The sequence below is a fragment of the Octopus bimaculoides genome, chromosome 6 (genome assembly GCF_001194135.2).
Source record: "Octopus bimaculoides isolate UCB-OBI-ISO-001 chromosome 6, ASM119413v2, whole genome shotgun sequence".
NCBI lineage: Eukaryota > Metazoa > Mollusca > Cephalopoda > Octopoda > Octopodidae > Octopus > Octopus bimaculoides.
Window position 1 is genome coordinate 5,985,779 of NC_068986.1, and position 19,296 is coordinate 6,005,074.

At 35.6% G+C, this 19,296-nt stretch overlaps 1 protein-coding gene across 1 annotated transcript in view; it reads left to right on the forward strand.

Annotated features, from left to right (window-relative positions):
- Positions 1 to 19,296, forward strand: part of LOC106877040 (protein phosphatase 1 regulatory subunit 14B-like) — a 178,217-nt gene that overhangs the window by 138,235 nt on the left and 20,686 nt on the right. The window contains exon 3 of the mRNA XM_052968586.1: positions 371 to 412. Within this exon, the coding sequence (XP_052824546.1) occupies positions 371 to 412 (42 nt within the window). The remainder of the gene's footprint in view (positions 1 to 370; positions 413 to 19,296) is intronic.

Consider the following 19,296-nt stretch of genomic DNA (forward strand, 5'->3'; position numbering starts at 1 on the left):
AAAAAAAAAAAAAAAAAAAAAAAAAAAAAATATATATATATATATATATACATACACATATATACACACACGCAATAGATTAAATCAATTGATAAATCACTGATTCTAAAGTTTACTTTTTGAGACAGCAGCACAGGCATGATTTATATTATTGCAAAAAAACATTAAAAAAAAAGATAATTATATTGATACAGACTTTATTGTTAATTCAAGTTTCAGGTTTATTTTGTTAATATTATTGTAATGCTGCTATTTCCTTTCTCTTTCTAGGAATATTTATTTCTTGTCTTGTATTTGCTTATAATTTATCATTGTTTATTTAGTAATGTTTATTACATTTTTTATCTTCTTTTTTCTTTCTCTTCTTCAGAAAATGCTGGAAAATCCCAAGCAACCTCCCGCTGTTGTGGAGGTGAGTGATATACACTTGTCTGCTTTTTTTGTTTATTTTTGTCTGCCTGTCTCCAAATATCTTTGAAGCAACATTGTGTTATGATTGTGTTATGATGTTCAACTACAAGAGCCTGAATGCCTGGTCATGTACTTTATATCATATTACTACAGTTAGTGTATCTTAATCAAAAAGGGAAGTTGGTTCATACACAGTGTAAAGCTTATTTGTTCAATAGGATACTTTCTTGCCATTTTCATAAAAGAAAAAATAATAAAAGCTTTAACTGAAAGAACTCTTAAGTCCAGAGCAACATAAGGTTACAGCTATTGAAATTTATACAGATAAACCTTAAAGCATATTTAATGTCTTTTTAGTTTAGTTTCTCATTTTTTTAGCTATATTAATTAAATAGAATATATTCATCTTCATCTTAATCTCATATGAACTGTTTTATGTAAAAAAAAAATTCTGACATGCTGGATTCATTCCAGCAGAAAATAACAATGTCTACACATTCATGTGCATACATTATTTTTATAGGACTACATTCAATGATATGACTCCATGCTAATGTTGATTGATAATGATCCGACAGCATTTTCATTTATTTTTGAAGATATATATTAATTTTTGATTGTAGGAACAGCATCAATATAAAATTACAACAATGAAACAATGAAATAACATTAACAAGATAAATACATGATGAATGTCATCAAAGGGCAAAGAAGTAAACAATGTATTTAAATAAATACATGTTGAGAGCATTAAAAAAAAGACAATGCAGTGGGTTGGATGACTATTGGGTTGATCATATGTTATTACTAAACAATTGTAATAAGACTAGAACAATAGACATGATCATGGACTCTCATTCATATTTTCTTCTTTTCTAAATGTTTCACTCCAATCCTTCTTTTATGAGTTGTTTTAGTTTAATGTCTAGTAGGCAACCATCCACATTTGAAATAACACATGATTGAAGGAGGTGTATTAAATTGCCTTACACTTTTTTTTTTTGCTCTGTATCCTTCACTCTAACCATTTCATTCTATGCTGGAGGTTTTTTTAACTTCCATCCACTCAAACTGACAACTCTTCATCAATTTTTCATCATTCATCCTCATTGCATATTCATGCTCTCACAATTTGTAACTGATGCCATCTTAGCTGACTTAAGCTCAGTTGATCCCTGAGATCAGTAATATATGTAATAAATTTTCTACTTCATTATCAAGCATTTTCAAGATGTCATAGCATTTCTGTTACATATACCATGCAGCTGCAGCAAGGACATATCTCTAAATGTCCTTGTTGCAAACAAGGGTAGTTGTCCTCTAAGCACTTTTAGTGATCTATACTGCCTATGCTATCACCAATGACAGTATAACCTCCGTTTGCACAAAGTCATGTTTTGTGTGCATGTGAATGCAATGGTAGTCCTTGCTATCTCCTAAAGTCTATTCATAAATGAGCACGCATAACTAAGGTGGCCAGGTAAATGTCTTTACCTTTTACCAATACATTGTCAGATGAAGGTAAAATAAGAAATATGTCTAGACAGTTCTGTACCAAAAAAATCTTGTTTTTCTTTTTCTTTACTGTGCATGGTGTATATGTGTGACACTTTGGCTTTCTACCGTCAAAATCTCACACTGTATTTAAGACTATTGACCCATCACAACAAGTCCTAGACTTACAACATGTTAATATCAGCTGCATTTCACCTGCATCTTCTTTGTGGCCAATGTATTTTTCATTGTAATCAACTAGTTTCCTTGGTGACCAAAAGTGGTTATCGATTTTTAGATATTTCTGCTTGATGATTGCCTCAACAGTAGCAATATTAATACCATCCTTTGAATCTTTACCAAGTTAGGTCAAACATTGTTATTACATTGATTGACATTAACATAATCAATCCAAGAGACTGAACTTAACAATTTGGTCTCAATGGATTGGTTGTTTTGTTGTTTATCTTGATATTTTATTGATCATTAAGGCAGCAAGATGGCTAAATTGTTAGCATGCTGGACGAAGTATCTAGTGGCATTTTGTTCATCTTTATATTTTGAACATTATTTACATTATTTACAATTGACTTTTCGATTGATATACCCTCCAGCCTTCATCAGGTGTCTTGGGGAAATTTCGAACCTGAGTTCTCATTCCCAAGGTATTTTTCAATGTTATTATTATTATTATTATTATTATTTTTATTCAGGTCACTGCCTGGAATCGAACTTGGAATCTTGAGGTTAGTAGCCCGTGCTCTTAACCACTACACCATATGCCCGTGGGCAGTTATGGAGTGAATTTTAGGGCTTATAAATCTCATATTCTCCTATCCTTCCTCAATACCGGTTCCCATTTGCTGTTCATATCTGCACTTGGTCTGCTTAGGAGGTTGTTGTGTCCTAGCATATGTGCTGCTTCTTTTAGTTTTTGTAGTTTCCAGTGTTGTTCTCTGTCTTATTTTAACTTCATCCCACAGGGGGAGGTGGTCCCCATTTTTCCATACATGATCAGCTATACCTGATTTATCAATATCCCTCTGTGTCACAGCTTTGCGATGCCCCTCTACCCTTATTTTGAGGGGGCGGTATGTTTGGCCTTTGTATAACCTACCACAGCTGGAGTACACACAGTTCTTGGTCATATTCTCTTCTATTGGTGGTTTTACTCAAAGGAGATATTTGCAAAGTGTTGTATTACTTTTGAATACTGTCCTGATGTCATATGGGCCACATATCTTTTGTATCTTTTCGGAGTGGTGGACAGTTTATCGGTTTCATCCTCTCTTTTCTTCATAATTGGAGTGGAGAGTAATTATAGAAATGTTTTATATTCTGAGTTCAAATTCTGCTGAGGTCAACTTTGACTTTTGTCCTTTGGGGGGCAATAAAATACCAATTGAGTACTGGAGTCAATGCAATTGACTTGCCGCCGCCTTCCCCCCGAAATTTCTGGCCTTGTGTCAAAATTGGAAATCAATATTTTATTGATTATTCTAATTTTCATTAGAACTACACTACCCTCATAACTTTTAACTTTTTTTTATTTTGTAAGAAATATTTTGTAAAATTTATAAAGACTGTAACAAGTCAAAAGTTAATCCTATTTATTCTGCTGTTAATTTTTTTTATATCTACTAAATCTTATGACTTTGGAAGTCTTGGCTTATTGTATAAACTATGTTAGCAACAAAGAATGAAAGATAAAATGATGATATGATGTCTATCTTTTCAACAAAATAGCATAATAAACCTGTGAATGTTAAGAGAAGAATTTACCATTAATACAAACTATTTGCCACACAAAAATGTATTGTTTCATAGAGCATACTCACATGTAAAAAAATATGTCGGTATTTTATTTTTCCATTCCCACTACCATTTTCCAAAATCTGCGAGTTAAATACTTGATATTGTAATCAAGGAGGCGCAATGGCCCAGTGGTTAGGGCAGCGGACTCGCGGTTTCGATTCCCAGACCAGGCATTGTCAGTGTTTATTGAGTAAAAATACCTAAAGCTCCACGAGGCTCCGGCAGGGGGTGGTGGTGAACCCTGCTGTACTCTTTCACTACAACTTACTCTCACTCTTTCTTCCTGCTTCTGTTGTGCCTGTAATTCAAAGGGTCAGCCTTGTCACACTGTGTCACGCTGAATATCCCCAAGAACTACATTAAGGGTACACGTGTCTGTGGAGTGCTCAGCCACTTGCATGTTAATTTCATGAGCAGGCTGTTCCGTTGATCGGATCAACTGGAACCCTTGACGTCGTAAGCGACGGAGTGCCAACAACAACAATTGTAATCAAGCAATTACTTAGTGTTAATATCATTAAAAAAAAAAATTAAATGTTTTCATGTCATATAACATCTCTGCTTAGGCCCATGAGATTGGAGCTTGTCCAGATTTTGAAAGTATTTAAGCTGAGAATACAAGACACTTCTTTAGAAGAATGCCAATCTATTGCAGAGTTAGCCGCCAGGTGTAACTGGCACTCATTTTGGTAAGTTTATTAAAGTAACATAAAATGAAGCACCTAGCTCAAGAAAACAATGCAAGACCTGATTCAAGAATTGAACCCACTATCTATTGATTATGAACCCAACACTCTAAATTACTTGACCATGTGCCTTCACATTTTCTAATATAGCAAGCAAAATTATAGAAAATGTTTAAAGATCACTCACTGGACATTAGTTTTAGGGTTATGATGAAATATGGTGATTTTTTTTTTATTGTAACATCAACATCTTTAATGGTAGTGATCAGGCAGGTTAAAACAATTTATTCTGTAGATACTGTTCAGTAAAAATGTTAGAATTACATACAAAATATTTAAACATTGAGAGCTAAATACTTCCAAAATATCTTTTATCTGTTTGTTCGCCACAGAATTTTGAAATATAACAGCTAAAGACATGAAAAAATTGCATGTAATTTTTTCCTCTATATCTCCAGTCAATTCCACTTCCATGCACGTACACACACACACATGCATGCACACACACACACACACACACACACACACACACACACACACATGCATGCACATACACACACACATACACACACACACACATACTCATACATACACATTCTGTATCTTATATGCATTCATTCTCTCTCTCTCTCTCTCTCTCTCTCTCTCATATACATTTATTCCCGCTTTCTCATACATGTTTGCATACACGCATGCATACTTTCACATACATATACTCATTCGCTCTTTCTCCTTCACACTCACATCCTCATTCTCTCTCTCTCTCACTGTCAGTCTCTCTCTCTCTCTCTCTCTCTCTCTCACACACACTGTCAGTCTCTCTCTCACTGTCAGTCTCTCTCTCTGATGCACATATGTACTCATTCTCTCTCATGCACCCCCCTCTCTGTACTTAGGAATCTCTAACATGATAGTAAAGTTTCGTGTTTCTTGACACATTACATGAGTAAGTTTCTGTGAGTGTGTGCATGCACAACAGTGACTGATCCATGCTATTCAATACTATTTATTGACATACAAGAACCGATGGCTAAGGTAGCCATGTAAATGCCTTTACCTTTTACCAATATAATATCAGATGAAAATAAACTAAGACATGCCAGTCTGGACAATTCTGTACCATAAATGTATTGCTTATTTCTACTGTGCTTGATGTGTAGTGCGTTGGTGAGATTCCTTGGCACTCCATCAACGCCAAAATTCTTAACAGTTTTATTTTATTCAGTAACTAATTTCCACTGTATTCTGTTGACCTAGCTACCTATTATTTTACCTAAATCACCAAATTTATTTATGTACCTGCTTTCTTTTGTTGTTGGTTTTCCTATATCTTAACCTCTTTCCCCTTCCCCCACCCTATCTTTATTTTATCTCTGCCAGTTTCTAAATACACCCGTACTTAGTTTTGTATGCTATATGTTCTGGTGGCCACACTTTCAGTTTTCAGAACTTATGCCAAAATGTTTTAACTTTGTATTTTCTTTTATTTTACATTTATAAATATAATAGACATGTTACATGTCTTAGCTGATACTATTTAAAACAAAAAAAAAAATACAGGGTAGAATGTTTTTCCTCAGCTATCGTAGGAAGTAATATGTGATAAAGTAGTTTTTGTTGTAGACTGTCTGTTTGTAAATACACCTATACAAGGTCAAAGTTTTAGTGACAGTTGGTAAAATTATATAGACACTATCATCTAAGCACTGCAAGTAGTTTTGGTTACATAGAAAATGTTTGGTTAAAATTGCAGTGGCATTTATGTTCTGAATTCAAATTCTGCTGAGATCAACTTTACCTCTCATTCTTTCAGGGTTGATAAAATTAGTGCAAGTCAAGTACTAAGGGCAACAAAATCAACTATCCCCCTCCCCACATAATTTCAGGCTTATTGTAGAAAGGATATCTAGTAAAATTATTTAGAGCAGGGGTTCTCAACTGGTATCTATATGACCCTTGGAGGTCCATATAAGATTTTGTTGTTAAAATTTCTGTGTAAATAAACTGCTTATACATTTACATTATGCAAAATATTTTAACAATTTTTTAATAAAATTCCCAATAATATTCGATTATGAAAATATAATGGGATTTTTTTTAAACATCAAATGGCTATGGGGATCTACATGAGTGAAATAAGAATCAAATGAGTCCATAGATTAAAAAAATGGTTGAGAACCACTGATTTAGAGACACCATTGAGGCATTACAAATACTTTTGCTTTGAAATAGGATATTTGTTTGATCAAAATATCAGTGACAGTCGGGAAAATTATATAAAGCCAACGTCAGGGCATTGCAAGCTGTTTTGGATGCTGAATATTCCAGTTTATAAAAGCAATTATGCATTATCCCTTCTATTCAGGTGCCATGCATGTAGTCATTGGTAATCATGAACTTTCATACCAAAGTCTGAAGATTCTGGATTGTTTTTTAGAAAAGGTACAGCAGTAGTTTCCTTCCACCAGTTGAATCTGCTAGTCTCCTACTTTTCCAAGATTACCCTTGAGTCACAGAGCCTATTTAACCTTTAGGCAGAGGTATTGGTTAATGTGACAGAGCATTGCTTAGAAGCCATCTCTGTTCTGCATCCTGTATGCTTTAGTCTAAAGACCATCGTCTGTTATTTAACCCATAACTGGGGCCCTTGATGTTGACAATATATCATACAGGAACACTATCTAGACATTTCAAGAAGTTTGGGTTATATAAAGAATGTTTGGTAAAAATTTCAGTGACAGTCGGTAAAATTATATAAAGATAAATTATAGGGCTCAGTACAAATGCAGAGTATTCTTTTATACATTATAACTGAAAGGCTTTAATTTCCAACACTTAGAGTTACTCATTTGCAGTCATCAGCTGCTAAACTGAGCCGTTGTGAATATTTTTTGAAGTCTGAAGTGAAAGTTTGAATTTTAAACAGAACATAAAAATAAGGCTTGGAAATGAGTAACTCTGAGTACTAGAAATCAGAACCTTTCAGTTATAATGTATTCATTTGAAGTGCCTGTATACTTTTCTGTGTGTTTATGCATTAACAGAAGCTTTACAATATATACTGGTGTTGCTCTGTGTGTGTGTGTGTGTGTGTGTGTGTGTGTGTGTGTGTGTGAATTAAAGCATGATGTATGTTGAAGCAGATGGTGTCTTTTGTGTATTTGCTCACATGCATGTGAGTGCTTATGTTACAGTGTATGCACGTCTGTTTATTGCAATGTTGCTACAACTGTTAATTTCATGCTGTTTCAAAAGTGTGTGTGAATCTCTGTGTATATGTGTGTGTGTGAGTATATACATTTGTATTCTTATTTGTGTTTAACCAATGCTTGACGTGCTTCAGCAAGTATTATATACAAAAATATCTGCATATTCTTATTGGTGTAAAAGATTATATAACTGTCTGTTTCAGTACATTATATAATGAATAATGTATGGTGTGATTGTGTGTGTGTGTGTATATATATATATGTACACATACACACACATGTGCATAGACCATACATGGATGGATGTTAACTAGTATTTACATATGTTTATACATGTGCATATATGTATGGTTTATTTCTTTATTAATAATTAGCATAGTTTTATAAATCTGTTGCAGCCTTTATGGCCTAACCATAATGGTCAAAACAGATTTATAAAATTGTAAAGCTAATATATATATTTATAAAACTCTATTTGCTGAGCGATTGAGTAGTTTATTCAATATGAAAATGAATTGTTTTGACAAACAAACATATCATCATTTAACATTCACCCTTTTATGCTTGCATGAGTTGGACAGAGTTTATTTGAGGCAGATTTTGTCGGCACTTGACTGATTCAGCTAGCTTGCCACTTTAATAATAATGGTTTCAAATTTTAGCACAAGGCCTGAAATTTGTGAGGAAGGGGTCAAGTTGATTACATCAACCCCAGTACTCAACTGGTCCTTATTTTATCAACCCTGAAAGAATGAAAGACAAAGTTGACCTCAGCAGAATTTGAATTCAGAATGTAAGGATGGATGAAATGCCTCTAAGGATTTTGCCTGGCATGCTTACAATTCTGCTGGCTCCCTGCTTTTTAAATAGGGATAATAGAAATAATATTTGTGTGTAAGTGTGTGGGGTAGTGTATCTATGCTTCTTTCACTCATGCTTCTCACTTACCCCTCTATCACCCTAGTTGTCTCACCTATCTTGAGTTATACGTACCATTGCCCCTCATACACTTGTTACCCTTTCTGGACCATCTATTATCAATGTCCACCATTTATCCAATTCTATTACTGTAAGTCTATCCTCCTCTTTCACCCTCACATTGTTCTCCCTCTGTTTTTATAGAATTCTAAGGATTCAGAATTTTCAGTATACATAACATCTCCACTATTATTGGTGACATTATAAATCCACTCAGAACACTCTGTAAAATAGTTGGTTAGTGACATGGGGCCAGGAAGATTCTTGGTCTTATCAAGGCTTTGGTTACCTCATTAGTGCTTGTGTCATAAAAAAAGGCTTAATACACTCTGTAAAGAGTGGGGTTGAGAAGAGCCTTTAGTTATGTTGAGAACATGACAACCTCACTAGTGCTGGTTGGTGGGTATAGGAAAAAAACTAACCAGTTTACTCTGTAATAGGGCTTGTGTCAAGAAGGGAACCTAGCCATAGAAAGGAAGCTAAATAGGAAATGCATGTGTTGTGGTCTTCTGATCCATCTAGGTGACCAATACCTCTGAATATGTGCTGTCTCAGACAGTGGCAACATGTCCAGCCTATGCCAGCATGGAAATTGGACATAAAATGCTGATGTATCTATATTTGTCTGTCTGTCTGTTTATGAAAGGCATAGTTGACCTTGACAGGATTTGAACTCAGAGCCCCAAGTGTCAGAACACATACTGCAAGGCATTCTATCCAACAGTCTAATGATTCTGCCAATTTGCTTCCTATAAATATTAACCAGTGTATGTATGATTTATATGGTGGACTTATACATCCATAAAATGGGTAATCAGTGGATGATTTATGTGAATAAAATGTATTAGTAAAACGTATGATTTATGTGAAGGATTTGTAGACCCATAGCATGGATAAAGAAGCTATGATTTGATGGGGCGGGGATGCAGGTTTGTGTATATTATATGTATCTACTCAATCATAAAACACAAATATTTGCTTAAAATATTTTCTGCTTGTCTTCGAAATGTGTCCATATTTACTGTTACTGCAAGGGTACATGCGTGCGCACGTGAGTGCACACACACACACACACACACACACACACTTTATATGTGCATTACTTTCATGTACACAATTATTCGTTCATGCACACATACATACACACACAAATAATCATTCATACACACTTAAACACACACAACCTAAACACAGACTTGAACATAAACCTAACTGTATACATGCACATGCGCAAACATCACTGCATGCACCCCACTGTCAGCTCACCTAATTATGTGCACATGCACTTACCCATCTGCCTAAATATATGCATGCACATTCCCTGCCTAGAGATACGGAGACACATGCATACCCAACTAGACGTATGTAAACACATGAATGCACACAGCTACCTAAACACACAAATACACTCACACACACATATGCAAATATACTTACCTACCAACATGCATATACACATGCACACAAATCCACTCATTTAAATTCACACCCCTCACCAAACTAAGCATGGACGTGTACTCTGTCTTTGACACACTAGTAAACTTGGGATCTTACACAAGCACACACACATACACACACACACACACACACACACAGACACTCACACAACCTCCTATACATACACACAAACATACACAATTCTCTACACCCACACTTTCTCCTATATACACACAATCTCTATATATGCATGCACATTTTCTTGTATGCATGCATTCTCCTTGATGCGTACATGTGCTATGCACACTCAATCTTCTCTGCATACTCTCACACACACACTTCTTAGATTCTAGTGTATACATACATTCCTCGATACACATACAGTCTCATATATTCGTATAGTCAAAATTGCACATACACATGTTCCTATACTTAAGCACAGCTTTCATAACCTCTCATTTCCTTTTATACATACACATATTCATACACACATGTATCCATGTGTACATGAAAGTGTACACATGGATACAAGCTACTCTGTCATAGTTGCTTCAAAATGAAGCCAGCTCTTGCAAACACCACATTCTCCTCCTCCTCATCCTTCTACTCCTCATCCTTCTACTCCTCATCCTTCTACTCCTTTGAACATTGTCTGCTGCAGAATTTGTTTTCCCCACTACCACCAGCATCACCACTGCCACCATCTTAACCATTAGTTATTGATTGTATTCTTTGAAGTTCTACTTTAAACAATAAACTGGTCTCTTTGTTGTAATTTTCTATATCTTGCTGGGGAAACCTCATTTGAACAAATTCAGTGAATAATGATTTACCATTTATAAACTCTAACTTAATCAAATACTGGTCTGTGTATGTGTGTATGTGCATATGTTTCAATACTTCTCCCATTCCATACTCTTCATACAATACTTATATCCTCATTTAAAAGTTAACCATGTTAAAATGATCAAATGTTCAATAGATTAATGGCCTTGAAGGCTGTGGGTGTATGATCCCTTGACTATTATTTTTATTCCTTATCTATCCATTTATTCTTCTTTAGCTATTATCAAGTTGTTAACAATATTTTATTGGTAATTTGAGAATGAAATAGTAGTTAGTTGGTTAATTGCCGTGATTGTTCAAAGGTTTCTGTGGTATGGAGCCAACAGATCAAACTGTTCTGAAGGCAGCACATACATCCATCTTGCTGGATCTATCACGTGTTAGTTGAATTTATCTGTATATTTTATTGTTTGGTTGGTAAATTGATTAGAGCTTGCCAGTTTTACAGGATATATCAGTGAAGTGGTCAAAATGGGTCAGTCTATGTTTTACAGGGGCCAAAATGTGTCAGTCTGTGAAACAGAATTGGATCTTACCAGCTTTCACTGGGGTCATCAGTGAAACAGAGTCTGTTAGTTTTACTGGGGTCAACAGTCAGGTGGTCAATCAAGCTGGTTAGATCCTGTCAGTTCAGGGAGGTGGTGTTAACAGTCAAGAGGTCAATAAATGTCGGTTTTTATTGGGGCCAATAATCAGGTGGTCAGTACCCCCTCCCTCATCAGATCCTGTCAGTTTAACTGGGTCCAATGGTTGGCTGGTCAATAAAACAGACCTTGCTAATTTTACTGAGGTCAACAGGTGGCTGGTCCATAAAATAGTCAGCCCATACCAATTTTGTTGGAGGCAACAGTTGGGTGGTCAATCAAACTATTTAGACCCTGCTTGAATTTTTACTGGAAGTAGGGCAGTCAGTAAAACAGATCCTGTCAATTTTATTGAGGCCAAGAGTAGAGTGGCTAATAAAGCAGTTAGATCCTGTCAGTTTTTATTAGGGGTGATAGTGAGATTGGAAGTCACATCGTTATATCCTGTTAGTTTTTACTGGGGTCAACAGTCAGTTAGTTTTGCTAGTTTTACTGAGGACAGCTGTCTGGCGGTCGGTTAATAGAACAGTCGGACCCTACTAGTTTTACTGGTGCCAACAGTTAGATGGTCAATCAAACTGTTAGATCTTGCCAGTTATACTGAAGCCAACAGTAGGATGGCCAATAAAAAAGACCCTGCCAGTTGTACTTCGGCCAACAGTCAGGAAGTCTGTAAAACAGTTAGGTCCTACCGGTTCTACCAACCGGGGCCAGCTTTGTGTAGCAGTAACCAATAAAAAATATTGATGAGACTAGTGAAGGCATGTGGCTTAGTGGTTAGGGTATTTGGCTCACAATTGTAATGTGCTGAGTTTGATTCTCAGCGGTACATTGTATCCTTGAGCAAAACACTGTATTTTATGTTGCTCCAGTCCATTTAGCAGGCAAAAATGAGTTGTATAAAGCAATTCAAAAGGACCAGCCTTGTCACATCCCGTGTCACATTCACATTCAGTCTCCCTGAAAACTATGTTATGGCTACGCATGTTTGTGTAGTGTTCAGCCAGTGGCCCATTAATTTCACGAGCAGGCAGTTCTGTTGATTGGATCAATTGAACCCACGTTCTTGTGACTGATGGAGTGCCAGTTTCAGTTTTTTCAATCGATGAGACTTAAATTAGTGTTTGTATGTTTGGCTCAATAGAATATTATTGTTTCACTGGCCTTTTAGTTATGGCTGCCTTTTGGGGATAAATGTTGTATGGATTAAAAGATAGAACGCAATTGTTTAGGTGATGTCTTCTCCATTGTAGCATCTACTGTTGTCCTCTCCATCCCCATTTTTCTGATGATGTTGTTGGTAATTTTTTGTATTGTTGGTGGTGAACATGAAATAAAAAAGAAATTCAAATCTACTGAAGTGATTTGATGATAAGTCAAACAATTCAAAAGCGGTGTATACTGGTAAATTCATTTGCTGTGAGGAAGAGAGGTCTAATGTTTAGGGCAACGCTTTTGTCAGATGAAACATAATGTGCAAATTGTTAGATTTGTCTGATTTTGAAGTGTTTATAATCCTCAATTGCTGTCCCAAACCATCTCTAGTTTCTTTTTTTTTTTTTTTTATCAAATCCTACTGTTTTCTTTAATATTAGGTCAACTTGACAGGGAATCTCTTTCCCCAAGATACGAAAAGTTCAAAGAAAAAGTTATTATGACTCAAACCTGAAATAAATTCAGCTCAAGGATTTGGCTTGCTAAAATTTTATCATGTCTCTGTAGTATTTGCACAAACAAACACATATGTAAGGAGTATTTACTTCTTAACATATTATCTCGTATATTTTTGTTCAGAGATGTCTAGTAAATATATATTTGAAGGAAAATATGCATTCACTGTTCTCTGAAGTATCCGTCTCTTATTTTTAACCTGAAATACTTCATTCATGATGTTATTCCCATTTTCTATCATTAATTAGCAGTAATTATCCTTTGTATCAGTAACTTAATTATAAATCATAGCGATCCAAAATAATTTGTGTACTTATTCTTCTTTATATACAAATTCAAAATAAATAATAAAAAAATTATATTTTTTACATGAAAATTGACAAAAAATATGTGTAAAGCGGTTATAACTGCAGTATTTTCATGGTAAAAGGACTTCCTTATTACATATTTACATAAAGTGAAGGCCTGGCTGTGTGGTAAGAAGCTTAATTCACAACCACATGGTTCTGGATTCAGCCCCACTGTGTGGCACCTGGGTTGAGTGTCTTCTATTACAACTTTGGACAGACTGAGCCTTGTGAGTGGATTTGGCTGACAGACTGTAAAGATGCCTATCGTGCATGCACGTGTGTATATGTGTGTCTTTGTTTGGCTCTCACCAACTGGTGTTTGTGTGTTTACATCCCTGTATCTTAGTGGTTGACAGCTGGTGTTGGTGTGTTTATGTCCCTGTAACTTAGTGGTTTGGCAAATGATACTGATAGAATAGGTACTAGGCTTAACAAAAAAGAAAAAAATAAGTACTGGTGTCAATTCATTTGACTACAAAAAATTCTTCAAGGTAGTGCTCCAGCATGGCTGCAATCTAATGACAGAAACAAGTGAAAGATAAAAGAAATGTGTAAGGTGTGTTAAAATTCATCTATTGACACTTATTGAGACAGTGAAATAAATTTAGATCAAATATTACCAAATCATTACTAGAGTAGGGTTCACAATTCAATGATTGGCTTCAGAGAGCAGGTATGGTGGCTATGTTGTTAACAAGTTTCCTTTGTAAGTATATTGGCATTGTACAGCATGTGTGTGTGCTACTGTAATATTTTCAATGTTCCAGTATTTTAGACGAGTGTCCTCTACTGTAGCCTTGGATTGACCAAAGCCTTGTGAGTAAAATTTGGTAAATAGGAACTGTGTGGAAGCCCAGTGGAGAGAACAGTTTTTATTTTTCTTTATAGTTGTAGACTTAATCTGTCACTTAGATTAATGCCATTACTTGGCCATTGGATGCCTTTCACCGAATCTACTCTGTTGCAAGTATTTAACTGGGTCTCTTGGTCTGAGAATGACTTCCTCTCATCTTCACATTCATTATAGAGGCTCTGAAAAGAGTCATTCATTGTTCCTCTGACTAAGCCTTGAAAAAAAACAAAAAACAATAAAAGAAAAAAGAAAAAATCTAATTAATTGTGAGCAGGAAATTTACAGCATTACAGGACACTTGTCTTGGTAGTTATATTACCTATAATTTTGGCTGTCTATATCAAGAACCTAATAGCTTATTGGAAGAACAGAGGATATCTTGCAGGCTATGAATTACCAAGAACAGAAGAAGAGTTACGTATAAACCCTGGCTGAATAGACAGGTGGAGATAGCTGAATTGTTTGAGTATTAGAATGATTAACTTATAGTTCTAACTTTGGTTATTTTAACATTCTCAGTCTGAATCTTGGAAGGATTTTAACCTCATTTTTGGTTTCTGTAATATTGCCTGAGCTAAAAAAACTGTGTTGTGTTTACTTTCCTGATGAATATTATGCCTTGGAGCTTTTCATTTCAAAGTTTAACTGAAAAAAAAGTGTTCCATTATTGAAAAGCAGGTATGAGTTGGCGACATGAAGAACATTCAGCCTCAAAATAAGTATTTGTTAAAACTATGCTGGCATAGAAAATGGACGTAAAATGAACAAATGAACTTTACAAAAAGCTAAACATCCTAGACAAAAGTCAGTGAATAACATTTTTCAAAGTTGGTGCTAGTTACATTAGCTACATGGAATGTAAGAGATCTAGATTGTTTCTGTTAGAAAATGTGTTAGTAGACTACTAACTTAAGAAACAAGTGTATCTGTTATATGAAAGTATCATCAGAAACAGGTCTCTATACAATATTTCAAATGCTGATGAGTAGGAATAAATTCAATAGTGTTACCATTATCTTGAATATATAAACATGTGTTCAGGTTGTGTATTATCATCAAATACTATCAGGAATATATACACATCTGTTTTGAATATTGTTATCAATTCTCTCAACTGGCATTGTTGAATTCTATGAGAAAAATGAAAAAAACGTTTATACATACTCACCTCTCCCTCCCCACCTCTCTCTCTCTATATATATATGCTTATTTATTTATTAGATTGTGGGAAGAGTGTAGTCTAGTTTCCACAATCTACATGAGTTAATCATTAACTGTTGTGTAAAGGGATTAATTAGTTTAATCATCTCTTAATTTATCATACTGAATCACAATCATCCCTTTTCTTCCTTAAAATAAGCTAAAAGAATGGTTCTCTAGACACATATTTCCTCAAAATAAATTCTAAAACTAACCTTTCAACTTTTAAGTGAAAGTCTTTTGGTAAAGCAAAAGATTAAGCTTTCAGGTGTCACTTGGAGTGATTTTTACCTTTCATGTACAAGCTTTGATTCATTTGACTAAATCCTCTCTCTTCCCACTTTATTACCATCCTGTTATGTAACCATTGACCCAGTAAATATCTTTTCATTTGTCATAACATAGTAACTAAATTGTAAAACATTTCAAGTTCCATTGTACCTTGCCCCATTCAATAAAACAATGCTTTATGGCTTCTATTGATACAGAGAAAATTCTCTTTTTATTCTGAGAAGGACTAATGATATTTAGTAATATCTGCCTCAATAAACACTGCAAGCTGCATATTTTTTGTCCATTTCCTGGTTAGAATGACTTTTTCTGTTCAACTTTTTTCTCAGGTTTTAGATAAAATAGGTAAATTATGAAAGCTCGTGTATGTGGCTAATTCCAGTAGTTACTGACTGACTGAAGTTTTTAACTTTATGAAATGAAAAGAAAAATAGATTTAATTGCTTGTTGTGGTAATGAACTTTATGTTTTATATTACCTATTTCTGGCAATATGAGCCAGCAAGAAATGTGGCCGTTGCCAGTACCGCCTGTGGCCTTCATAGGATTTTTGAGTGAGATCGTTGCCAGTGCCCCTGGACTGGCTCTTGTGCAGGTGGCACATAAAATACACCATTTTGAGTGTGGCCGTTGCCAGTACCGCCTGACTGGCCTTCGTGCGGGTGACACGTAAAAGCACCCACTACACTCTCTTAGTGGTTGGCGTTAGGAAGGGCATCCAACTGTAGAAACTCTGCCAAATCAGATTGGAACCTGGTGTTGCCATCCGGTTTCACCAGTCCTCAGTCAAATCGTCCAACCCATGCTAGCATGGAAAGCAGACGTTAAACGACGATGATGATGATGAAGAAATGTGTCCTTGAGTGGTATTTTATCTGTGTGTGTGTGTGTGTGTGTGTGTGCATGTGCATGCATGCACATACACGGGCACAATGTTGGGAAAAGTATTGAAACAACAGAAATCGAAAAAGATAATTACCATCTCAGTGATCAGCTGAAATGGTAGTGTTGGACCAAATCTCTTGTACCATTTATTAGTATATCTTATTGCATTCTGAGTTGAAATCAAGTGATTGGTGTTGATAAAGTCAAATCTGTTCAATTAAATCATACCTTTTCCACAAAATCTATGCTATTCAACTGAAGTTAGAAATCATTATTATTAGCTCAATTGTCTTGTTTGGAAACTGACCATTGCATTCACATGCACTTCTGACAGTCAGTCACATCAGTTGATTGCTTCCCAAACTTTCTCTTTTAATTTCATTAATTGTCATGGGGATAAAAGTCAGAAATATTTTTGCCAGAATATGAAAACATTGCAAACGAAAGGCAACAATAGTACCGACCTACCATTTATGTATTAAAGTACTAGTAACTTTCATGAACAAAATTGCATTGGTCATGGGTTTCATTAAATATTGCTGTTGTTGTTTAGCTGTAGATCAGACTTGGTTAAGCAGGTTAAAAGCATTCTAGACGTGACCATTTCATTTTTCTATTATTTTTTTAAAATCTAGAACAACATTGTCCTATGCATCGATCTCACCTCTTTTTCAAGATGTGAGATTTTGAAGGAGATTTGGCTGTTGTTTCTAGCAGGTTGAGCAACCAAGTAAATGTTTGCTCAGCTCATTGTTGATTGGTCTTTTAAGCATAACTTAATCAAAGGTTTTACATAACATAATGAAGGAAGAATTTAATTTAAATACATAAGCATTTTAAAAGCAGACGATTCTGCATTGTTGAACCAGTGGTAGTCTCAAGTTGGGTTGATGTTAAGAAATTACTTGTAAAAATATGAGGAAGATTTTACTCAGTATTGCTTTTTCTTGACTAATTTACACTAATTTACAAAGTGAAATTATTGAAGACAATTAGAAATCTGCTACAAAATATTTTGAAACAAACCTAGCATGCATAATTGTACATGCATTTATCAATATCTTAATACTGTCACAACAAAATGCCCCTGATGCAATTTGTAGAGTGGTTAGCAAGTGTAACAGAGAAAACATAAGGTTGAGAGGTTCCTGTTGAGGACTTTGCAGCCTCTCTGGTGCTGGCACCATGATAACATGCACTTAGTACACTCTGTAAAGTGGTTGGCAAATACACAGAGAAGATGTAGGGTGAAGAGGATACTTCTGTCTTGTCTTTTCATGGAAATGATGGCTTCTTTGGGGCTGCAATAAAATGTAAAATGGTTAGCGATATGAAGGGCATCTAGATGTAGAAACCACACCAAAATGAAATGTACAAGTGTTGGTCTATGAGACAGTGACATCCAGTTAGAACTGACCAGGAATGTTGACCCATCCAACCCAAATGCCAGCAAAGAGAGCAGATGTAAAAATGATGATGATGATGATTCTGCTTAAGATTCAGCAGCACAAACCCCCAGTGGAGTTTTTCATGAGTTACTTGGCAACCTCACAAGTGCTGGTGTCAGAAAAAAAAAGCACTGAGTACATTCTATAAAGCAGATGGTGTCAGGAAGGGTCTCTAGCCATAGAAACCATACCAAAGCAAACATTAGAGCTCAATGCAGTCCTCCAGTGCATTGGATCCTATGAAACTGTCCAATCCATGCTGGTATAGAAGACAGATGGTAGATGAGGAGAATGCTGATGGTGATGTTATGCTAGGTGTGCTATAATATACCAGTTATACAATATGTTGCATACTACATTAGTGATTAGAGCATTGGGCTCACAATCATGAAGTAATGAGTTCGATTCTTGGACTGGGCTGTGTGTTGTGTTCTTGAGCAAGCCACTTCATTCAGCTGTAGAAATGAGTTGCAACATCACTGGCGCCAAGCTGTATTGGCCTTTGCCTTTCCCTTGGGTAACATCAGTGGTGTGGAGAGAGGAGGCTGGTGTGCCTGGGCGACTGCTGGTCTTCCATAAACAACCTTGCCTGGACTAGGTAATCCCATGGTCATTCATGACCAAGGTGGGTGGGGGTCCCCTTTCTTACATCTATTATATACCAGATATATAATATATTGCATACAAGACATATACCAGACATAGTAAATATAATATACTAGATACAGTATCTACTGGACATAGTCTGTATTATGTACCACGTATGATGCTTTTCCTAATTGTTATAGGTGACTATGACTATGTAGTCATGAGCACACATAGACACTCTTGGTCCTTTCACCTCTTACCTAGTGGAACATTCAGAATGCAACAGTTGGAGGGAGAGAGGGGGTAATGTGCCAGTATCTCTAACTGGTACTCATTTCAACTGAGTAACTGGGAGCAATGTAAAATGAAGAACCGTACTCAAGGATGCAACATGCCATCTGGTCCAGAAATTAAACACACAACCTTACGAGCATGAAGTTGTGAGCTCCATGCAGTGACCATTACTTCACATGTTTTCACATCATCATATTAAGGGGCAACTGGTTTTTTACTGACTTTTCCCCTTTGTTGCTATATATATATATATATAT